General features: G+C 41.6%; 1 protein-coding gene across 1 annotated transcript; it reads right to left on the bottom strand.

Moving 5' to 3' along the window:
* Window positions 1–1367: 1367 nt before the first annotated feature.
* On the bottom strand, window positions 1368–19901 carry ccdc136b (coiled-coil domain containing 136b; the record flags this gene model as incomplete). Its single annotated transcript, XM_080420565.1, has 7 exons — window positions 1368–1472; window positions 6310–6444; window positions 7516–7768; window positions 8477–8594; window positions 14195–14494; window positions 19491–19565; window positions 19721–19901. 7 exons carry the CDS (start codon window positions 19899–19901, stop codon window positions 1368–1370), a joined length of 1167 nt encoding a protein of 388 aa, XP_080276691.1.
* Window positions 19902–19908: the final 7 nt, after the last annotated feature.

Here is a 19908-nt window from a genome sequence, read left to right as displayed (position 1 = left end):
ACTTGTTAAATGATGGCAACACCCAGTCACACTCATATCCAGCCACCACACATGCCTCATGAACATTTCCGCCAAAACGGATGCCTTAAATGCTCTACAAACATCAGCTACATCAGACACACACAACCACAAGGCAAAACACTCCAATACCAAAAAGCCCAGACACATCAAAGCTCTTAACATACCCCTGTATAACATATTATATTAAAATACAATAATTTACACAGGAATGACTTCAGGAAGTGGGCTATGTTAGTGTCATGGAGCAGTGGTTCTCAACCAGTGGTCCGGGGACCACCAGTGGTCCTTGAGGGGGTTCTAGGTGGTCCCCAGTTAAATGATGGAGAGTTGGTAACCAAATGGACCCTTATAGATCTTTAACTCTTGAGAGTGTAAAATGAAACCAAATGGACCCTTACGGGTCCATTTGGTTTAATTTTACACTCTCAAGAGTTAAATTATTGAGGCAATTATTGCATTACTTAATTACTGTAAAGATTAAACGTTTGCCTGTAATCTCTCCTATGGTACCAACATCAATACAGCATGGAATTGAAATCAAATGGTTGTCCGTGGCTCAAATGCCGAATAAATAATGGACCTTGATATGAAAAAGGTTGAAAACCACTGTCATAGAGCCATCTGGCATAAAGGAGGGTTTCTTCTTGGGTTGGCTGCAGGAAGAGCAAGGTTCTCTCACTGAACGGCAGGTTGGCTGTTTCCGCCTGGCTCTGCAACCTGGCAGAGACGTCCAAACCAGCACCATGGTGGCTTCATCCATCTCTTGGATGAAGCCTCAGTCTCCATACAGGCCCAACGGATACATAAATGGAGCTGTGCGTCATCAGACTACATGTAATGGACGCCATACTGTAAAAGCAGCATTCGCAGCTCTCCTGAGGCCTCAAATGCTGCTTTTGAGGCAAGAGGTGTGTGATTTGATTTGTATTTCTCAATGCTGTCAGACCAGACGTTTGTTTGTTAAATGATTCCCTGGTCTTGGGGGGGGGGGGGGGGGGTGGGATGTCCAGTTAACAATGTAACAGTACCATTAAGAATATTCATATTCACAACGTCTTAATTGTGCAGTGATGTTTAGCGAACATTGACTCTTACAGTTCTGTAACTTTTTCATGACTTGCAGATAATTTAAACAGCCAAGCCAAAAATGGGAAATAGTTCCATGTTTACATACGTACAGCTGAAGCTGTGAAGAGACAATGGTCCTTCAATGCATTTCATACTCCTTCCTATTTCTGTGCTAAAAAACAACAACATGACTTTGGTTCTGAGCTTGGATGTGAGTCCATCCTACAGCTAGTACCTGGCCCGTCCTCTAGGAGGCAGAGTGTCATACCTGGTCCCCTTTAGGATGCCAGTTCCTCCCACCAGCACCAAATCAAGGCCACTATTACAATCATTCCTATGAAGGGGATGGAGAGGACAGGGGACTCGGGCAGAGTAGTGCACGTCTGAGGAGAAAACAAAGAGAGGAGGGGGGGTGGGGTGAAGGGAGAATGGAGGAAGAAAGGAAGAGAAGAAGGAGGAAGTAGGCAGTGAGATAAAAAAAGGAAAAAAAAGATGACCAAATGACCAAATCATAAAATCAGAGAATGTGTGATGGTAGAAAGGAAGGCGTGGAGCAACCGGAGACAAATGATGGGGAAATACGGACATATAAATTGATAATATATGGTGAAATAAGCAAAGACAGAAACATAGATAGATCGAGAGAGAGAGAGAGAGAGAGAGAGAGAGAGAGAGAGAGAGAGAGAGAGAGAGAGAGAGAGAGAGAGAGAGAGAGAGAGAGAGAGGCAAGGTGGATCAAATGTGTAGAGAATTTTAGATGAATATGTTCATCATGTGAGGTCCATGTGCGACAACAAAGATGATCAGGGTTAGAACAGAACATGACGATGGGAGAGAAGGGGGGAACAGAAAGAGCGAGCGATTAGACAACTGACCTCAAAGATAGTTAAAGACAAGATGGAGACCTCTATTGCTACTGCACAGGGACGCAGAGGGCATTTTAGAACCGAAGGGGACGCATGGATGCGTGTTTTTTTTCTTTTCGGGTTTGTTACTTTTTTAGGGTTTTTTTGTTACCTTAATTCGGTTAATTCGGTACAAAAAACGTACTCCATGAAGTGTAGATGTCGGAGTTTTTTTCTTTTTCTTTTTTCTTCATCCCAAAAGCGGGGGGGATATTGTGTGTGTGTGTGTGTGTGTGTGTGTGTGTGTGTGTGTGTGTGTGTGTGTGTGTGTGTGTGTGTGTGTGTGTGTGTGTCTCCTGCGTCCCTGCTACTGCACACAGTAGTTCATAGGATGGGGCTCCATCTTGCCATTTAAAGATCTCTGCCTACACTTACTGTAGAGGTGCTGCTGCCTTTCAAATGGAATGGTGTCCCGGACAGAGGGAATGTTGGGAATCACAGCACTGCGGTGTGGGTTGCAGGTTGTAAGAAAGGACGACTTCACCCATTTTCAACCTATCTTTATATAATTGGTCCTCCTCAATAATGCTCATTATGGCACCATTTTGTCTACTCTGTCTGTGTCTCAGAGGAGGGCTGTGGACAGTTCAGAAACCCGCCTACGATGCGATGGGGAATCCAAGCTAAAAGAAACTGCAGGCTTTCTATTCCTGGAAAGTTATTATGCTATAAGCCATTGTTCTCAAATTAACAAAAATAGAAATAATTTTTTTTTTAAATCTTGTTTGAAAAAATAAATCTGCCTAGCGATGATGTCACTGGTAGGCGGGTTTCTGAAGTGTCCACAGCCCTCCTATATGAGACACAGACAGAGTAGAATTTGTTTTTACCATTTTATCATGAACATTAGTGAGGACCAATTATATGTAGATAGGTTGAAAATGGGTGAAGTGGTCCTTTAAAGTATGTTCACAAATTGTGGTGCCTATAAAAATAGGCACCACATTTTTACATTAAAACCTATGATAAATGACCGACAGTAAAGGTGACCACATTGCTCACTTTCAAAAGTTGAGAATAGTTTCACTTTTTGAGAAATGTGCATATGATAAGACATGGACTGCTTTTTATCAGCTGACCAATCATGATAAAGTGTGCCTGCTGTCTCCAGATTAGTGGCTCAAACCTCCACAACAGGTCTTCAAAGTGCCTCCAAAGCAGTGTTGATTTCGTTGTCTAAAACTATGACGAAAAATGTTCGTCGACTACCTTTTTTCACTGACGAAAACTATATAAAAACTAAGCTATAATGACTAAAACTAAGACTAAATATATTGACAATTTCGTCAACAAATAAAAACTAGACTAAAATGTTAGTGAGGGACTAATGGAGAAGAGATCCTGTAGAACTAAAAAGACAAGTCATTTTATGTTTGGTTGCGCTCCGGTGTTGCGCTCTGAAAATAGCAGATCTACTAGCTCGCTGTGACGCGTTGTGAGCTTGTACTGTAGATCGGCTATTTTCAGCATGCAACCTGGTGAAAAATCTGCCAATACGAGGCCATCACGGCACCGCCAAAATATATTTTAGTCGACTAAATCAACTGTAGATTTAATCGACTAAAACTATAGACAAAAAGTAAAACATTTCAGATGGCTAAAATATGACTAAAACTAAATGGGATTTCATTCAAAAGACTATCAAAATTTGCTGTCAAAATCAACACTGCTCCGAAGTAAGCTTTGAAATGAGCTTTGTCCTGCTGGAGCTCCTGGATGGGGACTTGTGCTACAGTATGTCCTGTACCGACCGTGCTGTCGGCTGTGGAGGATGACAAATGACGAATCTATAACTATTCCTAGCTGGTGAGGAGGAGAATGTTATATGGAATCAAAATGTGCGTCGCAGTGCTTTTTCTTCGTAACAGCCAGACAGTGTGAACACACCCACAAAGACATCTACTTGGACTTTTACAATGTTGTTTTTTAGAGTATCTGAGGTCATTATGTATGCTTCCATAGTGTACTTATTGTACTGTAATCCTTTAATATGTTTTGGAGCTCCTGATGTGGCCCTTACCCTTATCTGTGCTACTATGGCTTTGTCTATTTTTTCCTGATCATGATGTACTCTGTGATGTTATCTGACAAATGCCTTCTGCAGTCTGTGATATGAACTGATTGTCAATTGATTGATCATTAAGCAAGGGAGTTGTAGTTTCACAAAAAGTGAAACTACATCTATGGAGAACAAGGATGTAAGTGGGTGGCATGATAAAAACACTAATGAAACTGGGGGGATCCGAATCCAAAATGTTTGGGTTTAGATTGGACCTGTGATAGATTGTTGTGTACCACTGTTAGAGCATCAGCCAAACAGATATAGATATCAATGTCAGTTGGCTATACGCCATGTTCACTATCTTCTCACTAAGCAATTTGGAATAGAGCATCGGTTCAGCACCTTCCGGCGTGGAGACAGGACAGAGGGAACACACAGCCACAGCCACACACACACACACGCACACGCACACGCACACGCACACACACACACACGCACACGCACACGCACACGCACTCACGCTGCCCTATAGCAATGTATGTTTGCAGGCGAAGAGCGTTAGATGCCAGGCTCAGAAGAGGAACATTGACGAGAGCTGCAGCAGATGTGACAAGTGGTATAAGATACAGTATGTAAGACAACCAATGACATATATAGGGCCCTATTTTTGCCGGTGCCTTACCCCTTATCCTTAAACTTCATTTTTTTTAAACAATTTTTAAAAACATTTTCAAATAGTTCACATAGGCAATCTACAAGCTCACAATGTGTCGATGTAGATCGGCTAGTTGAACTATTTGAAAATGTTTTTTAAAAATAGTAAAAAAATGGAAAAGAAGTTTAGGCATAATGGGTAAGGCACTGGCGAAAATAGGGCCCATAGAGTGGTTTGACCAAGCCTTTACTGAGCCACATCGCCACATGCACACAGAAGGACATACAGACAGACAGACACGCTTTATGCTGCACAGTGAATGGATCTGTAGCGCATAGCATGTATTCAAGAAGGTCTTTTATCTCACAATTACCGTACAGAATTCTTACTGTGTTTCACTATTTCACAATTCTAGACCTGGAATGGTACTGCAGTGGTGTAAAGTAACTAAGTACGTTTACTCTGTACTGTACTTAAGTAAAATGTTGAGGTATTTGTACTTTACTTGAGTATTTCCAATTTCCAATACTTTTACTTCTACCCACTACATCTTGGATCCAAATATTGTACTTTTACTCCACTACATTTATTTGAAAACTTTAGTTACTAGTTACTTTGCAGATTTTGATTATTATTACAAAACCTACATTAACCACTTCAGCTCTGTATACATTTCGGCCATTTGAAAATAGCAAATCTACAAGCTCACAATGCGTCGCGATGCGACACATTGTGAGCTTGTAGATCTGCTATTTTCAAAAGATTTTTTATACATTTGAAAATTTGAAATGGGACATTCTGCATAATGAGTACTTTTACTTTTGGTGCTTTAAGTACATTTTGATGCCCATACTTTTGTACTTTTACTCAAGTAAATTTTGAATTCCGGACTTTTACTTGTAATAGAGTATTTCTACATGGCAGTGTTGATACTTTTACTTAAGTAAAGCAATTGAGTACTTTGAGTACTTTCCACCACTGAAGCTCTGTCTTAAGTTGTCCTTGTGTTGTTTGGGTTTTGTACTGTATGTGTATGTAGCCTATTTTATCCTATCTGTTTCTAATTCTACCACACAATGAGACCAAGAGGGTATATATTCCTGTTTCAATGATATTCTATTTTCTATAATGATTCATATATAAATGTGTATACTTCCATCAGCTCCTCCTAACATCAAAATCGTAAACATTGGTGCAAATCTTTGAATGTATATTTTTTAAAGCCAACTTTTTTACTCAAATCTTTTCTTCTGGGGATTCTACAAATATTCTAAATCCTAACAACTTATCCTAAAAACTTATGTTGCTATAATATCAGTGGAGCTCAAACTTTTTTCATGTCAAGGACCCCCAAAATTATATTTATTTGGCCGCGGACCCCCATCTCAAAATATTTTGTTCCAGGGACCCCCCAGAAGCAAAGATTTGAGTTTGTATATGTATATATTCAAAGATTTGCACATATTTTCACGATTTATTTCCAAAAATAGCAGATCTACCGAGCTTGTACATCTGCTACTTTTGAATAGCGCAAAGATATCTTAAAATGACACAGATGCGTTCCCGATCTTAAAGGATTAAACATCTTGGCCCTCCACACGCACACCACTCTGCTCTCCCAGAAGCGCTTTGTACAACCGTGACCTCTCTGACCTCACCTGTGACTTTCGGCCAACCAGCTTCTCAAGCTCCGCCTTGCAGCGGTGGAGCTCCCGTTCAAGCTCCGCCCTCTCACGCTGGCTGCTGTCGTACAGCGCCTGCAGCTCCGCCAGCTCGCCCTTCAGACCTTCACACTGACATGGAGAGAGAGAGAGAGAGAGAGAGAGAGAGAGAGAGAGAGAGAGAGAGAGAGAGAGAGAGAGAGAAACCAAAAAACTGGCATTTACTACTAACTGCATACTGTAAATCAATGCTTCTCAAAGTGGGATCATGAGGGTCCTTGAGAGGTTACATGCATGCCTGTAACGCCAAGCTGTACAAATGGAACCAGGGCCGGCCCTAGGATTTTCGTGGCCCTAAGCAAGATTTTTTTTGATGGCCCCCCCAAACACCCCCATTATAAAATCATTGTAATTTTTATTGCATACGAAAATAATAACGCTAGTTGTTGGATAGGAAATACATGACATAATTACAATATGAAAGTTAAAAAAAACAATAATAATTTTGTGGCCCCCTAGTGGTTGTGGCCCTAAGCGACCGCTTATATTGCTTATGGCAGCGGCCGGCCCTGAATGGAACCAAATGGACCACAGTCTCGGAGTTAGGACTTTACCGCATAGATTGGGGTACCAGAAATTTAAAAAAGGTATTAAATCACTGTTGCATCATATGATGTCATGTTATGCAGTGTTGATTTTGACAGCAAGTTTTGATTAAGCTTTAGTCATAGTCTTTTGAATAAAGTCATATTTTAGTCATCTGAAATGTTTTACTTTTAGTTTTAGTCTACTAAATATCATACGATTTTAGATGTATTTTAGTCGACTAAATCAACTGTAGATTTAGTCGACTAAAATACATTTTTGGCGAGCCGTGATGCCATCGAAATGGCTGTTTTTCACTTACCTGCATGCCGAAAATAGCTGATTTACAAGCTCACAACCGTCTTAGTTCTACTGCATATCTTCTCCACTAGTCCATCCCTAACATTTGAGTCTAGTTTTTATTTGTTGACGAAATTGTCAATATATTTAGTCTTAGTTTTAGTCACCATATAGCTTAGTTTTTATTTCGTTTTCGCCAGTGAAAAAAGGTAGTCGACGAACATTTTTCGTCATGGTTTTAGTCGACGAAATCAACACTGATGTTATGTTAATAACACAGTGGAAGTGATGTGATACATGGAGGTATAACTACGTTACCTGTCTCTGGACCTGCTGGGCTCTGTCCTCTGCCTCTCTGAGCTGCTCTTTCAGGGAGCTGACCTCGCCACTGATGATGGCGTTCACATGGGGCTGGCTGTCCAACGGTCCCACGTTCTTCTGGACGTGGGCTTCCAGCTGGGTGATACCATGCAGGGTCTCAGGCTGGGCCTGGGACAGGCTCATGTAATCGCTCTTCACTTGGTCCTCTTCGTTCAGTGCCTCCCTTAAATCCAGGTATGTATCATGGGGGCTGGGTATAGAGATGGGCACCTTGTAGTAAATACTACGACTATGTGTGGGTTACTATGCATGATCATGGATTTCTTGCTTAACCCATTAAGTATCTGATCGATAAGCTCATAGCGCAGCTTATGAGCTTGTAGATCTGCTATTTTCAAAGAATCGTGAAATGTTTTGCAAATCTTTGAATATAGTATATATATTTTTAAAGCTATTTTTTTAAACTCAAATATTTGCTTCTGGGGGTCCCTGGAACATCATATTTTGAGATGGGGGTCCGCGGCCAAATACATATCATTTTGGGGGTCCTTGACATGAAAAAGTTTGAGAACCACTGATTACAGCAACATAATTCTTTTTCAAAAAACTGTTAGGATTTAGAAGACATTTGTAGAATCCCCAGAAGCAAAGATTTGAGTTACAAATGTTCGCTTTAAAATATATTCAAAGATTTGCACAAATCTTCAAAAAATTTCAAACAAATAGCAGATCTACAAGCTCGTAGCTATGAGCTTGTAGATCTGCTATTTTATGAATAGCCAAAGAAATCTAAAAAAGTTGTCTAAAATTTTTTAATTCAGCAGTCCCATAGATTCGAACCGTTTCTTCACCACAGAGAATTTTGAGTTCTAGGACTACGCTAAGCTAGTGAAACGTATATATACGTTATATACGTGCATTGAGCAGACAATGATTGACAGGTACACTAACCACTCACCGATCTTGATGTTTTTGCAGTCGATCCAGCTTGCTGTTGAGCTGCTCGTTGTTGTCTCTCAGCGTCTGACACTTGTCTGTCAGCGAACGACACTCCTCTTTCAACTGGTTGACCTCATCTGCCACGTCCCACACACGCACACGCACATGCATACACACACACGCACACGCACACGCACGCACACGCACACGCACACGCACACGCACACACGCACACACGCACATACGCACACACGCACACACGCACACACACTCCAGATAAGAATATATTTGTAAGGTGGGATGTTTGTGTTCCAGGTGGGAGGTGGTGGGTTGTTGTGCAATACCAACAACATGCTCCGTTAGCCCAGTAAAACCGGGAACACATCTGCGTAACCACAATTCAAAAATAGCAGATATACAAGCTCATGGCGCGGCACTCGGTGCCGCGCCATGAGCTTGTATATCTGCAATTTTTTTAGATGTTGTAGTTTTCAAACCACCGTGGTGAGAGGGTGATCACCGAAAATGGTAGCATGCGCCCCCCTTAAAGCGACGTGCGCGTGACGTCATTAAAATAGAGTGCAACCACGTTCCAATTCAGCAATGCAACACTGTCTATCAAAGTATAAGCTAATGGTTAAAGTGCCAGATGCTTTCCAAAGACATGCAGTCAACATGTTCTAGTTCTACATAAACTGGGGTGAGTTTGAGCTGCTTCCATTTCACACGCTGCTAACAGCTCTGTCGTATAAAGTCTTCCTCTGTTGGAGGGTTTTCATGGCTCTGCAGCCAGGAGATCTTTCACAGCTGGAAAAAGTGACTTCATGTTAAAGTGAACAAAAAGTGCTTTGAGATCGTAACATTACGGCACACTCATACGTACCAAGCTTATTTGACATTTGGATGTGCATCGACCCTTTGTTCTCTATTTCTATGTGATTCTTGCTCAATGAAATGGTACGTTTTGGAAACAATTATGTAAGATATGATTTAGCAGTTCTTAGTACTTAAAGGGATATTTCACTTTCAAAAAATGTTTTGGTCATTTTATCATCTACTCTTTTGTGAACACCCAAGACAGTTTTTAAGTTGCTCAATTCAGTATTTAGATATTTGATATTTATTGTATCAGACACGCCCCCTTCCTATACAGTGTAACTTCAAACTCCATTTTAACCATGTTAGTCCTTGGTTCTGGTGACTCATACCGCCCTCTAATACGCGAGGGGGCCATGTTTTTTTCATTTATTTTATTTCATTTTGTTTGTGTATTCCATTTTTTCATTTTCCAAATCTTTTTTTATAAATAAATGAAAAAAGTAATTGAAAAAAACACAGCCCCCTCACGTATTAGGAGGGCAGTATGAGTTTGAAGTTATAATGGGTTTGTATAGGAAGGGGGCGTGTTTGATCAAATAAATATCAAATATCTAAATACTGAATCAATCAACTTAAAAACTGTCTGGGGTGTTCACAAAAGCCTGAGTAGACGATAAATGACCCAACATTTTTTTTAAAGTGAAATATCCCTTTAATTAGTTTTATTTCATAGTTGTGTTAATTCCTCAAATGAGAGGTCCCGTGGAGGGTCAAGTGTTATATGGCATATTATGCAGATGACACAAACAACAAATCAACGATTGGAAATACCAGAATTGTCTTCAATTAAAGACACAACTGAAGTAATTGTTTTGTAGTCAAGGAAGAGTGGTTAAAAGTCAGTGCTGAGCTTCAGTAATGTTAAAAACCACAATGCAAGTCAGATATCTTGGTAGAGTCATGGACTCAGCATCACATTAAAGGAGTAGTTCACCCCAAAAAAATTACTTATTTTCTATCAATTGCACACCCCATGAAGCCTTGAATTCATGGATTATTTTCATTTTTTGTCGGATTCCTAAAGCCAACAATTTCATTACCGGCGGGAAGATGCTAATGTATCCGGTAGGAGACACAAAGTAGACTGTCTTTGTGTCTCCTACCGGAAATACAACCGGTCATCAAATTATTGTCTTAGGAATGGGGAAAAAAAAACATGAATTCAAGGCTTCATGGGATGTGTAATTGATAGAAAACAAGATTTGTTTTGGGGTGAACTACTCCTTTAAGACAAATACTATGTCAGTCTAATATCACCTTAAAGCACTTGTCTCAGTAGGATTTGGAAAAAACGTGTCCATTCCTTTATCTCCTGTAGACTTGACTACTGTAATGGTGTCTCTCCAGGTTTCCCTAACAATTGATCAGACAGCTGCAGTTCAATGGTTTGGGGCCAAAATGGCTTTCTGGTCTTGTGCTACGCCATGAACCCATCCATTCCAGACTTCTCAGGTCATCTGGGACAGCTCTGATTTCTGTCCCCCAGAGTTAAAGCTAAACATGGAGAAGCTAGTGTTCAGCTTTTATGCACCACATAACTGGAACCATGTGGTGGAAAAGTTTTTCTTTTTAAGTACTTAAGCAAAAGTATCAATACTGCAATATAGAAATACTCTGTTACAAGTAAAAGTCCGGAATTCAAAATGTACTTGAGTAAAGGTACAAAAGTATTGGCATTAAAATGTATTTAAAGTATCAAAAGTAAAAGCACTCATTATGCAGAATGTCCCATTTCAAGTTTTCAAATGTATACAAATCTTTTGAAAATAGCAGATCTAAAAGCTCACAATGCGTCGCATCGCAACACATTGTGAGCTTGTAGATCGGCTATTTTCAATCTGGCCAAAATGTATATGGCTGAATTGTGGTTACTGTATGTTTTCTAATAATAATCTAAATCTTTAAAGTTACTAGTAACTCAAGTTTTCAAATAATTGTAGTGGAGTAAAAATAAAATATTTGCCTCTGAGATGTAGTGGAGTAGAAGTAAAAGTACTGAAAATTGGAAATACCATAGTAAAGTAAAAATTCCTCAAAAGTGTACTTAAGTACAGTACTTGAGTAAATGTACTTTACACCACTGCTCTCCCGTAACACTCCAACAAAGTATGCTTCATCACGAGGCTGCTCATTATTTTCTACCCTCCACTTCCTGTCTGCCTCAGCACTACGATCCAGTAAAGAAATGCTTAAAAATATATACGTATCGGGACTAAAACACAATAAATACCAGGCAATATCGGGTCAGACAAAACCATTTGTTCAACGAAAAACCTACAGTGCATGACTTGCACAAATTCACAATAACGAGCAAACAGGGAGGGTAATAAATAGTAAAGTAATCCTTTTACAATGGCATCAAGCTGTGTTTTTTAATGCGTTTTCAGTGCACTGTCTCTGTGATCGATATAAAAACAGCAGGAGGTAAACTGCAGTCCTAGTATACAGAACTGAAGCCCTTACGGGCCTGTAACTCTGAGAGTGTACATGATGGAGCCAAATGGACCACAGGCTCCTCCTTACTGTGGTCCATTTGGACACTCTTAGAGTTAAATTAACAAGCTGCTTCCCAAGTGTATGCTCACCAGTGGTGGATAAAGTACTCACATTGTTTACTTAAGTAAAAGTAGCTTTACTGCAATATAGAAATACAAGTTACAAGTAGAGGTCTGGAATTCAAAATCTACTTGAGTAAAAGCACAAAAGTACTGGCATCAAAATGTACCTAAAGTACCAAAAGTAAAAGTACTCATTATGCAGAATGTCCCATTTCAAGTTCTCAAATGTATAAAAGTATTTTGAAAATAGCAGATCTACAAGCTCACAATGCGTTGCATCGCGACGCATTGTGATCTTGTAGATCGGCTATTTTCAAATTGCCGAAATGTATGTAGGGCTGAAGTGGTTAATGTATGTTTGGTAATAATAATACCAAAATATATCAAAAAGTAACTAGTAAAGTTTTCAAATAATTGTAGTGGAGTAAAAGTACAATATTTGCCTCTTAGATATAGTAGAGTAGAAGTAAAAGTATTGGAAATCGGAAACACTCAAGTACAGTACAAATACCTCAAAATTGTACTTAAGTACAGTACTTAAGTAAATTTACTTAGTTTCTTTCCACCACTGGTGCTCACCTGGCCTGCAAGAAGTGGACAAACCAGCTAAAGAAGAAATGCCACTTCATTGTTACACACGGCTTCTCTAGAGTGTATGTCCCAGTTGTTTGTATTAGAATGCTTTATTGTGCAACAGCGGATGCAAGGGTTTGTTTTCTAATCCCACTTAAAGTAAGAGTTTGTAACGATGTCTGTGTCCGTTTATGAATGAAACAGACGATCTGAAAAGGCAGACATGCGTGACGTGTGTCAATGATGCTTTAAGTGTGTCCCGGGCCTTCAGAGTTAGATGACTTTTACAGGGGGCAGTTTCGAATTGCAGCCTCCTGAATGTACTCTTTTAGGGCAGTTTTGAAGGTGAGTATGGTTTTACATTCCTTCACTACTTTTGGTAGGGCATTCCACATTTTTGTTGCATAGCAGGAGAACAAATTCAACCCCTTGTTTGTGCCAAATCTGGGTTGGACGTGGTCAGTGGAGCTACCTCTGGTGTTGTGATTGTGGACTTCATTTACGTACTTTGACAGGTACATGGGTATCTTAACGTTGTGGTGTATCTTGTAGACCAGGCCCATTGCAAGTTGCTGTACTCTGTCCTCTACCCTGAGCCATCCGACCCTTGCAAAGTGAGCAGGGGTTAGATGAGTTGTCGGTGTAAGGCCAAGTAGCCTTACCAGTTTGTAAGGCCTTAGTGGTGTTATGGTACCATGAGGTGCATGCATGCATAGTCGAAGTGACCTTGGATGAGGGCCCCTGTTAGAATCCTCATAGTATTCTTACTGACTAGAGAGGAAATCCTATTAAAAAAAAGCGTGTTCTTTGGTTGACTTTTTTGATGAGTCTTGTTGCCATTTTATCACCGGAAAGGTTTGCCTCTAAAATGGAACCTAGGTAGGTAATGTCCTCCTTTCTTGTGATAACATTATCCCCCACTTTGATTGTGAAGCTTTCAGCCTCGCCGAGGTTAAAACTATAGACCCAAAGAGAATGGATTAATTTTTTCCCAGCAGTGGTAATGATAGTTTGTTGTCAGCGAGCCAGATGCGGATCGTATCAAGTTCAGAGCTGAGAGCTTTCTCAAACTGCAGCCTGTCCCTGTCCGAGACCAGCAGAGCCGAGTCATCCGCGAACAGGAACAGGTTGCAGTCGCAAGCTGATGACAAGTCGTTTACATATATCAGGAACAGTAAAGGTCCTAGTATGCTTCGCAAGGAAGGTGAACGGAACCCTGCCACCCCCCCCCCCCCCCCCTCACTAGGAGGGGGGGGAGGGGTGGGGGGGGCAGGGTTCCGTTCACCTCCACCACCTGTTCCCTCCCCACTTGTAACAGAGTATTTCTACATTGCAGATTTACCCATTTAGACCTGGAACGCGTCTGTGTCACTTCTTGATTTGAGCTAAAAAAAACATTATTTTACACTTTGGCTATTCAAAAATAGCAGATATACAAGCTCATAGCGCGGCACCGAGTGCCGCGCTACGAGCTTGTAGATCTGCTATTTTTGAAAGATCAAGAAAATGTGTGCAAATGTATATATTTATATTCTTTTAAAGCGAACATTTTAACTCAAATCTTTGCTTCTGGGGGGTCCCTGGAACAACATATTTTGAGATGGGGTCCGCGGCCAAATACATATATATGTTGGGAGAACCACTGACATAGCAACATACGTTTTTTTCAGAGGACATTTTGTAGAATCGGATCCTCAGGTCTTAATGGGTTAAACATATCATCGTACCATCAGAGTCTCCCTGCATACGGTGGGTCTTCATGCTGATCTCGGCCCTCAGCGTGGTGATCTCCAGCTCGTACTCCTGGGCCGTGGAGCGCAGGCGCTGCAGCTCGGCCCGCATGCGGCAGAGCTCCTCCTGCAGGGAGGCGATGTCGTTCTCCCGCTCCGCCGCCGCCTCCTCCGCGGCCTGCTGCAGCACCAGCACCTCCTCCTGGGCCGAGCGCAGCTCCTCCTGCGCCTCCCCGAGCTCGCTCTCCTTCTCCTCCTCCAGGCTGTCCATCTCCTCCTGCACGGAGCGCAGCTGAGCTGGAGGAGGAGAGGAGGGGAGGAGAGGGGAGGGGAGGGGAAGGGAGAGGAGAGGAGAGGAGAGGAGAGGAGAGGAGAGGAGAGGAGGGGAGAGGAGGGGAGGGGAGGGGAGAGGACAGGAGAGGAGGGGAGGGGAGAGGAGAGGAGAGGAGAGGAGAGGAGAGGAGAGGAGAGGAGAGGAGAGGAGAGGAGAGGAGAGGGGAGGGGAGGGGGGAGGGGAGGGGAGGGGAGGGGAGGGGAGAGGAGAGGAGGGGAGGGGAGGGGAGGGGAGGGGAGAGGAGAGGAGAGGAGAGGAGAGGAGAGGAGAGGAGAGGAGAGGAGATATATTTAAAAAAATGCTTTTACTTCTTCAGCCAGCAGACGGCTGCTCAGATGGCTCAGATGAGCGCACAGAAGGGGAGCTGTTAGCGGTTAAGTGTCTTGCACAGGGGCACTCCGGCATGTAGACTCGGTGACCCGAGGGTCTCTAGTCTGGACTGGACTGTTCAGGGCTCTCTCTGTCTCTGGTGTAGAGCCCTTGGCACCAACCCTAATCTTGTGATTAATGGCACGCGTGTGTGTGTGTGTGTGTGTGTGTGTGTGTGTGTGTGTGTGTGTGTGTGTGTGTGTGTGTGTGTGTGTGTGTGTGTGTGTGTGTGTGTGTGTGCGCACACACACACACACACACACACACACACACACACACACACACACACACACACACACACACACACACACACACACACACACACAGGGTCAGCACACTAAAGGCCAAGTGAACACAGACACTACCAGTTTCTCCAGCAACCGTAAGCTCTTCCAATTCAACTTTCATTCCATGAGCTTTATTGGTCATTGTTGTTGACTGTTAGATTTATACTCTCTCTCTCTCCCCCCTCACTCTCTCTCACTCTCTCTCTCTCGTATGCCTACTGTATAACACAAAATCACTGGCCAATAAACAGCAATAAAATAAAAAAGTGTTCTTAAAATGCTCCCATATAGGTCAATTTGACTGTGTAAGTGTGATGATGTGGGCGTGAATCTGGCTCACAACCTACCAATGACATCATCTTTAAACAACACAAAGAGCTTGAAGGCCTTTACTGTACACAATAAAATCCTCGATGTATCCATGTAACTCATTTGGAACCAAATGGACCCGGGTCCATTTGGTTCCATTTCTACCCTCTCTGTTAATTAAGTTAATTAAAACCGGGAACACGCTTTAACCATTATTTTATGCTTTGGATATTCAAAAATACTCGGTGCCGCGCTATGAGCATTGTAGATCTGCTTTTTTTTTCTTTTGAAAAATCGAGGGGAAATCTTTGAATATACATATTTTTTTAAAGCAAACATTCTTTACTCAAATCTTTGCGTCTGGGGATTCTACAAATGTCTAAATGTGTTCTAAATCCTAACAGCTAAAACAAATAAAACTAGAAAAAGTGCTCCTCGGAGCACAAGTCTCCGCCAGGTCAGGTAGGTTATTATGGCCTCCTGGTGGCGCTATAATAGGCCAATGTGAAAAGGGTGCCATTTCTTCTTAGGCCTTTCACAGCAATTGGACACTCCATTCATGATTTTGTTCCAAAAATGTGGTTTGCTAAATTAGACCTGCTGGTGGCGCTATAACAGGCCAATGTGAAAAGGGGGGCATTTCTTCCTCGGCCTGGTGGGAATGTGCGTACAAAATTTCACGGAAATCGCACACTGCGTTCATGATTTGAGGATTTTTTTCAAAACGGACCTATTCTGCAAACTTTGAAAGCTAATGTTAGGCAAGTAGGATGGAATATGAAATATCGGACAAATTCATCTTGATCAAATGACTATAGAGACACTGTGTACCGATTTGCGTGTTTTTTTGGACAGAATCTGAAGGAGTAAGAGGAAAACATTTGTTACCCCCCAGAAGCAAATATTTGAGTTAAAAGTTTATATATATTCAAATTTTTGCACACATTCATGAATAGCAGAGAAATAGCAGATATATATATGCTATTTTTGAATAGCCAAAGATATCTAAAATGACAGCATGCGTTCCTGGATTGAATGGCTTAAATGAACACTGAGGATTTGACTGTGTGTAGGCTCTGTTTATGTGCTATCGCTTGTATAACTGACGTCTGTTGCACTGTGATGATAAGAGGAACATAAAGACAAATAGACTAATTACTGGCATTCTCTAAACCCCCTCGGCCCTGCTCCGAATTCCAAGCAAGCCATGTGGAGAGTGTCAGAGAAAGGATTGTGTGTGCGTGTGCGTGTGTGCATGTGTGCGTGTGCGCGTGCGCGTGCGTGCGTGTGCGCGCGCGCGTGTGTGTGTGTGTGTGTGTGTGTGTGTGTGTGTGTGTGTGTTTGTGCGTACGTGCGTGCGTGCGTGTTTGCTTGTGCAAAAATTGCAGATCTACAAACTCACAGCGCGTCGCAACACGACACGTTGTGAACTTGTAGATCTGCAAGTTTTGGCAAATGTTCCCCCCCAGAATAGGGATGCTGGGGTTCAAGTGGTTGAGGTTAGGGGTTGGGGTTATAGAGCTAGGTTTAGGGTCAGGAGCAAAATGTGTATTTTGAATGAAACATTGCTTTTCATGTCCCCATGTGGATAGTAATATAATATGAGTGCGCGTGCACGCACATGTGTTAGCTCGTGTGTGTGTGTGAGGTAATTGTGGATGGAGCGGATGCCCGTTGGGATAGGGGTATAGCGAGGGTGTTTGCTCATCTAGACCAGTGGTTCTTCTCAACCTGTGGGTTGAGAACCACTGTAATTGACAGTAAAGTGACAATTTAAGGACTTTTAAGACCTTCTTAATGCCAAAAAAATGAAAATGAAATTAAATGAAAAAGGCCCATTTCTGCATCAAAAGTAATCAACAAACTATACTATAAAAACTGGTAAAACACTAGCCAGATTGTCAAATAATATAAGAAAGAGGCAGAAATTGTGAAAACAGAAAGATTGCAGGGCATTGTGAGCTTGTAGATCTGCTATTTTCACAATATTTATCTGTGGAACCAAGTCAAACAAAATGTATTGCCTCAACTCCTAGTGCTTGTCAGGGTGGGGGGTCCCCAGTTCAAATATGATTATTTTGGGGGGTCTTTTACAACAATGAGCACACTAAAATACAGCTCACATCCTCCTCTCTCTTCTCCTCCTCCTCTCCTCTCCTCCTCTCTCTCCTCATCCATCCTCCCACACTTCTCCTCTCGTCCTCCCACGGCCCGGGAGCTTTGCCAGTGGTGGAAAGTAATTTTGAGGTAATTTACTGGAATATTTCAATTTGTCAGTACTTTATAATCTACTTCACTGCATCTCAGAGTGAAATATTGTACTTTATTACTCCACTACAATTATTCTAAAACTTTAGTTACTAGTTACTTTGCGGATTTAGATCATGATTAAATAACATACTATACATTACCCAATTAAACCCTATTTTATACTTGAAAGTAGCTGATGTGCAAGCTTGTAGATCTGCTACTTACAAAAGATTTTGACACATTTTTAAAACTTCTGCATAGTGAGTACGTACTTTTGCTTTTGGCACTATATAATTTTCCTGCCAATACTTTTGTATTTTGAATACAGGCTTTTTACTTAGTATTTACTCAGTATTTCAATACTGTGGTATCGATACTTTTACTTAAGTAACAAATCTGAGTACTTCTTCCACCACTGAGAGACACCTTCCACTGCAATCACTCATGTATATTTATCAATCCAGTTCCAGTGGTGGAAAAAGTACTCACATTTCTTACATAAGCAAAAGTATCAATACTGCAAAGTAGAAATACTCTGTTACAAGTAAAAGTTCGGAATTCAAAATGTACTTGAGTATTGGCATCAAAATGTACTTAAAGTACTAAAAGTAGAAAGTACTCATTATGCAGAATGTCCCATTTCACAGGTTTTCATATGTATAAAATGTATAACAATCTTTTGAAAATAGCAGATCTACAAGCTCACAATGCGTCGCATCACGACACATTGTGAGCTTGTAGATCGGCTATTTTCAAATGGCAGAAATGTGCATAGGGCTGAAGTGGTTAATGTATGTTTTATAATAACAATCCAAATCTACAAAGTAACTAGTATAAAGTTTTCAAATAATTGTAGGAGTAAAAGTACAATATTTGCCTCTGAAATTTAGTGGAGTATAAGTAAAAGTACAGAAAATTGGAAATACTCCAGTATAAGTAAGTATAATACCTCAAAACTGTGCGCAAGTACAGTACTTGAGTAAATGTACTTAGTTACTTTCCACCACTGTCCAGTTCTGAGGTAAACAAAGACATTCATCATGGCTCTGGGTCACAGAGAGAGAAATTACTATGATATGAACCACTATTTGCGCGATAGACAAATAAATAAACAAGACGGGGTGTAATAACAGCATAGCTTCATGTGGCCTGTCACATCAGTCATCGTATCTTATGATGTATGATGTATGATTATTAATTTGGCCAAAGTTTCAGCTCGATCCGACCGCCATTGACTTCCATTATAATTTGAAAGTTTAATATTTCCAAAATATAAAACATATGTGAAGAGAAAATGGGAGTTGTTTTCTTGGCCGACTGGCAGCGTGCACAAGAAGACATTTGGCGCTGATCGCTCCAGTGGTTTGTGAGATTAGCCCGTACACACACGCACGCACGCATGCACGCACGCATGCACACGCACACGCACACGCACACCCACACACACACACACACACACCCAGAGTAACAGACATACCCATTTCTAGATGGCTTACCTCCTACTGAGCCACGCTGTACAAATTTAATAAAAACAACTGTTTCTATTAACATCCTGAAAATCAGTCGTGTAAAGTAACTAAGTACATGTACTCAAGTACTGTACTTAAGTACAATGTTGAGGTATTTTTACTTTACTGAAATAACTCTCTGACCACTGTTAAGAGTTGTGGGCTTTCCAAATGGCTTTTTATCAACTGTGCACGTACTATTTCTGTGCCGTACATGTGCTTGTGTAGGCCTATACCTTGCAGCCTGTGGATCTGTCTGGTGAAGCTCTCAGCTTGGTGGGCACTCGCAAGGCGCTCGTCTTCCAACAGACCTGGGGGAGCACAGAGGAGGGAGGAGACGTGAACGGAGGAGGAAAGAGGACCAGGGGTCATATTATGTTTTGTTTTTTACATAACATCATAATGTTCTTATTTTTTCACACGCACACACACACACACACACACACACACACAAATGGACACTGACCCTGCAGCTCCAGGAAGCTCTCCTCATGCCTTTGAGAAAGCTCTCTGGTCTCCTCCAGCTCCAGCAGCAGATGCATCACCTGAGCCCTGAGCAACTCCAGGTCCTCCTCCTCCTCCTCCTCCTCCTCCTCTTCCTCTCTCCCTTCATCCTCCTCCTCCTCCTCCATGACCTCTTCGTTCATCTCCTTC

The sequence above is a fragment of the Gymnoscopelus braueri genome, assembly GCF_963280865.1.
Source record: "Gymnoscopelus braueri genome assembly, chromosome: 23".
Taxonomy (NCBI): domain Eukaryota; kingdom Metazoa; phylum Chordata; class Actinopteri; order Myctophiformes; family Myctophidae; genus Gymnoscopelus; species Gymnoscopelus braueri.
This window is presented reverse-complemented; position numbering and strand designations above follow the sequence as displayed.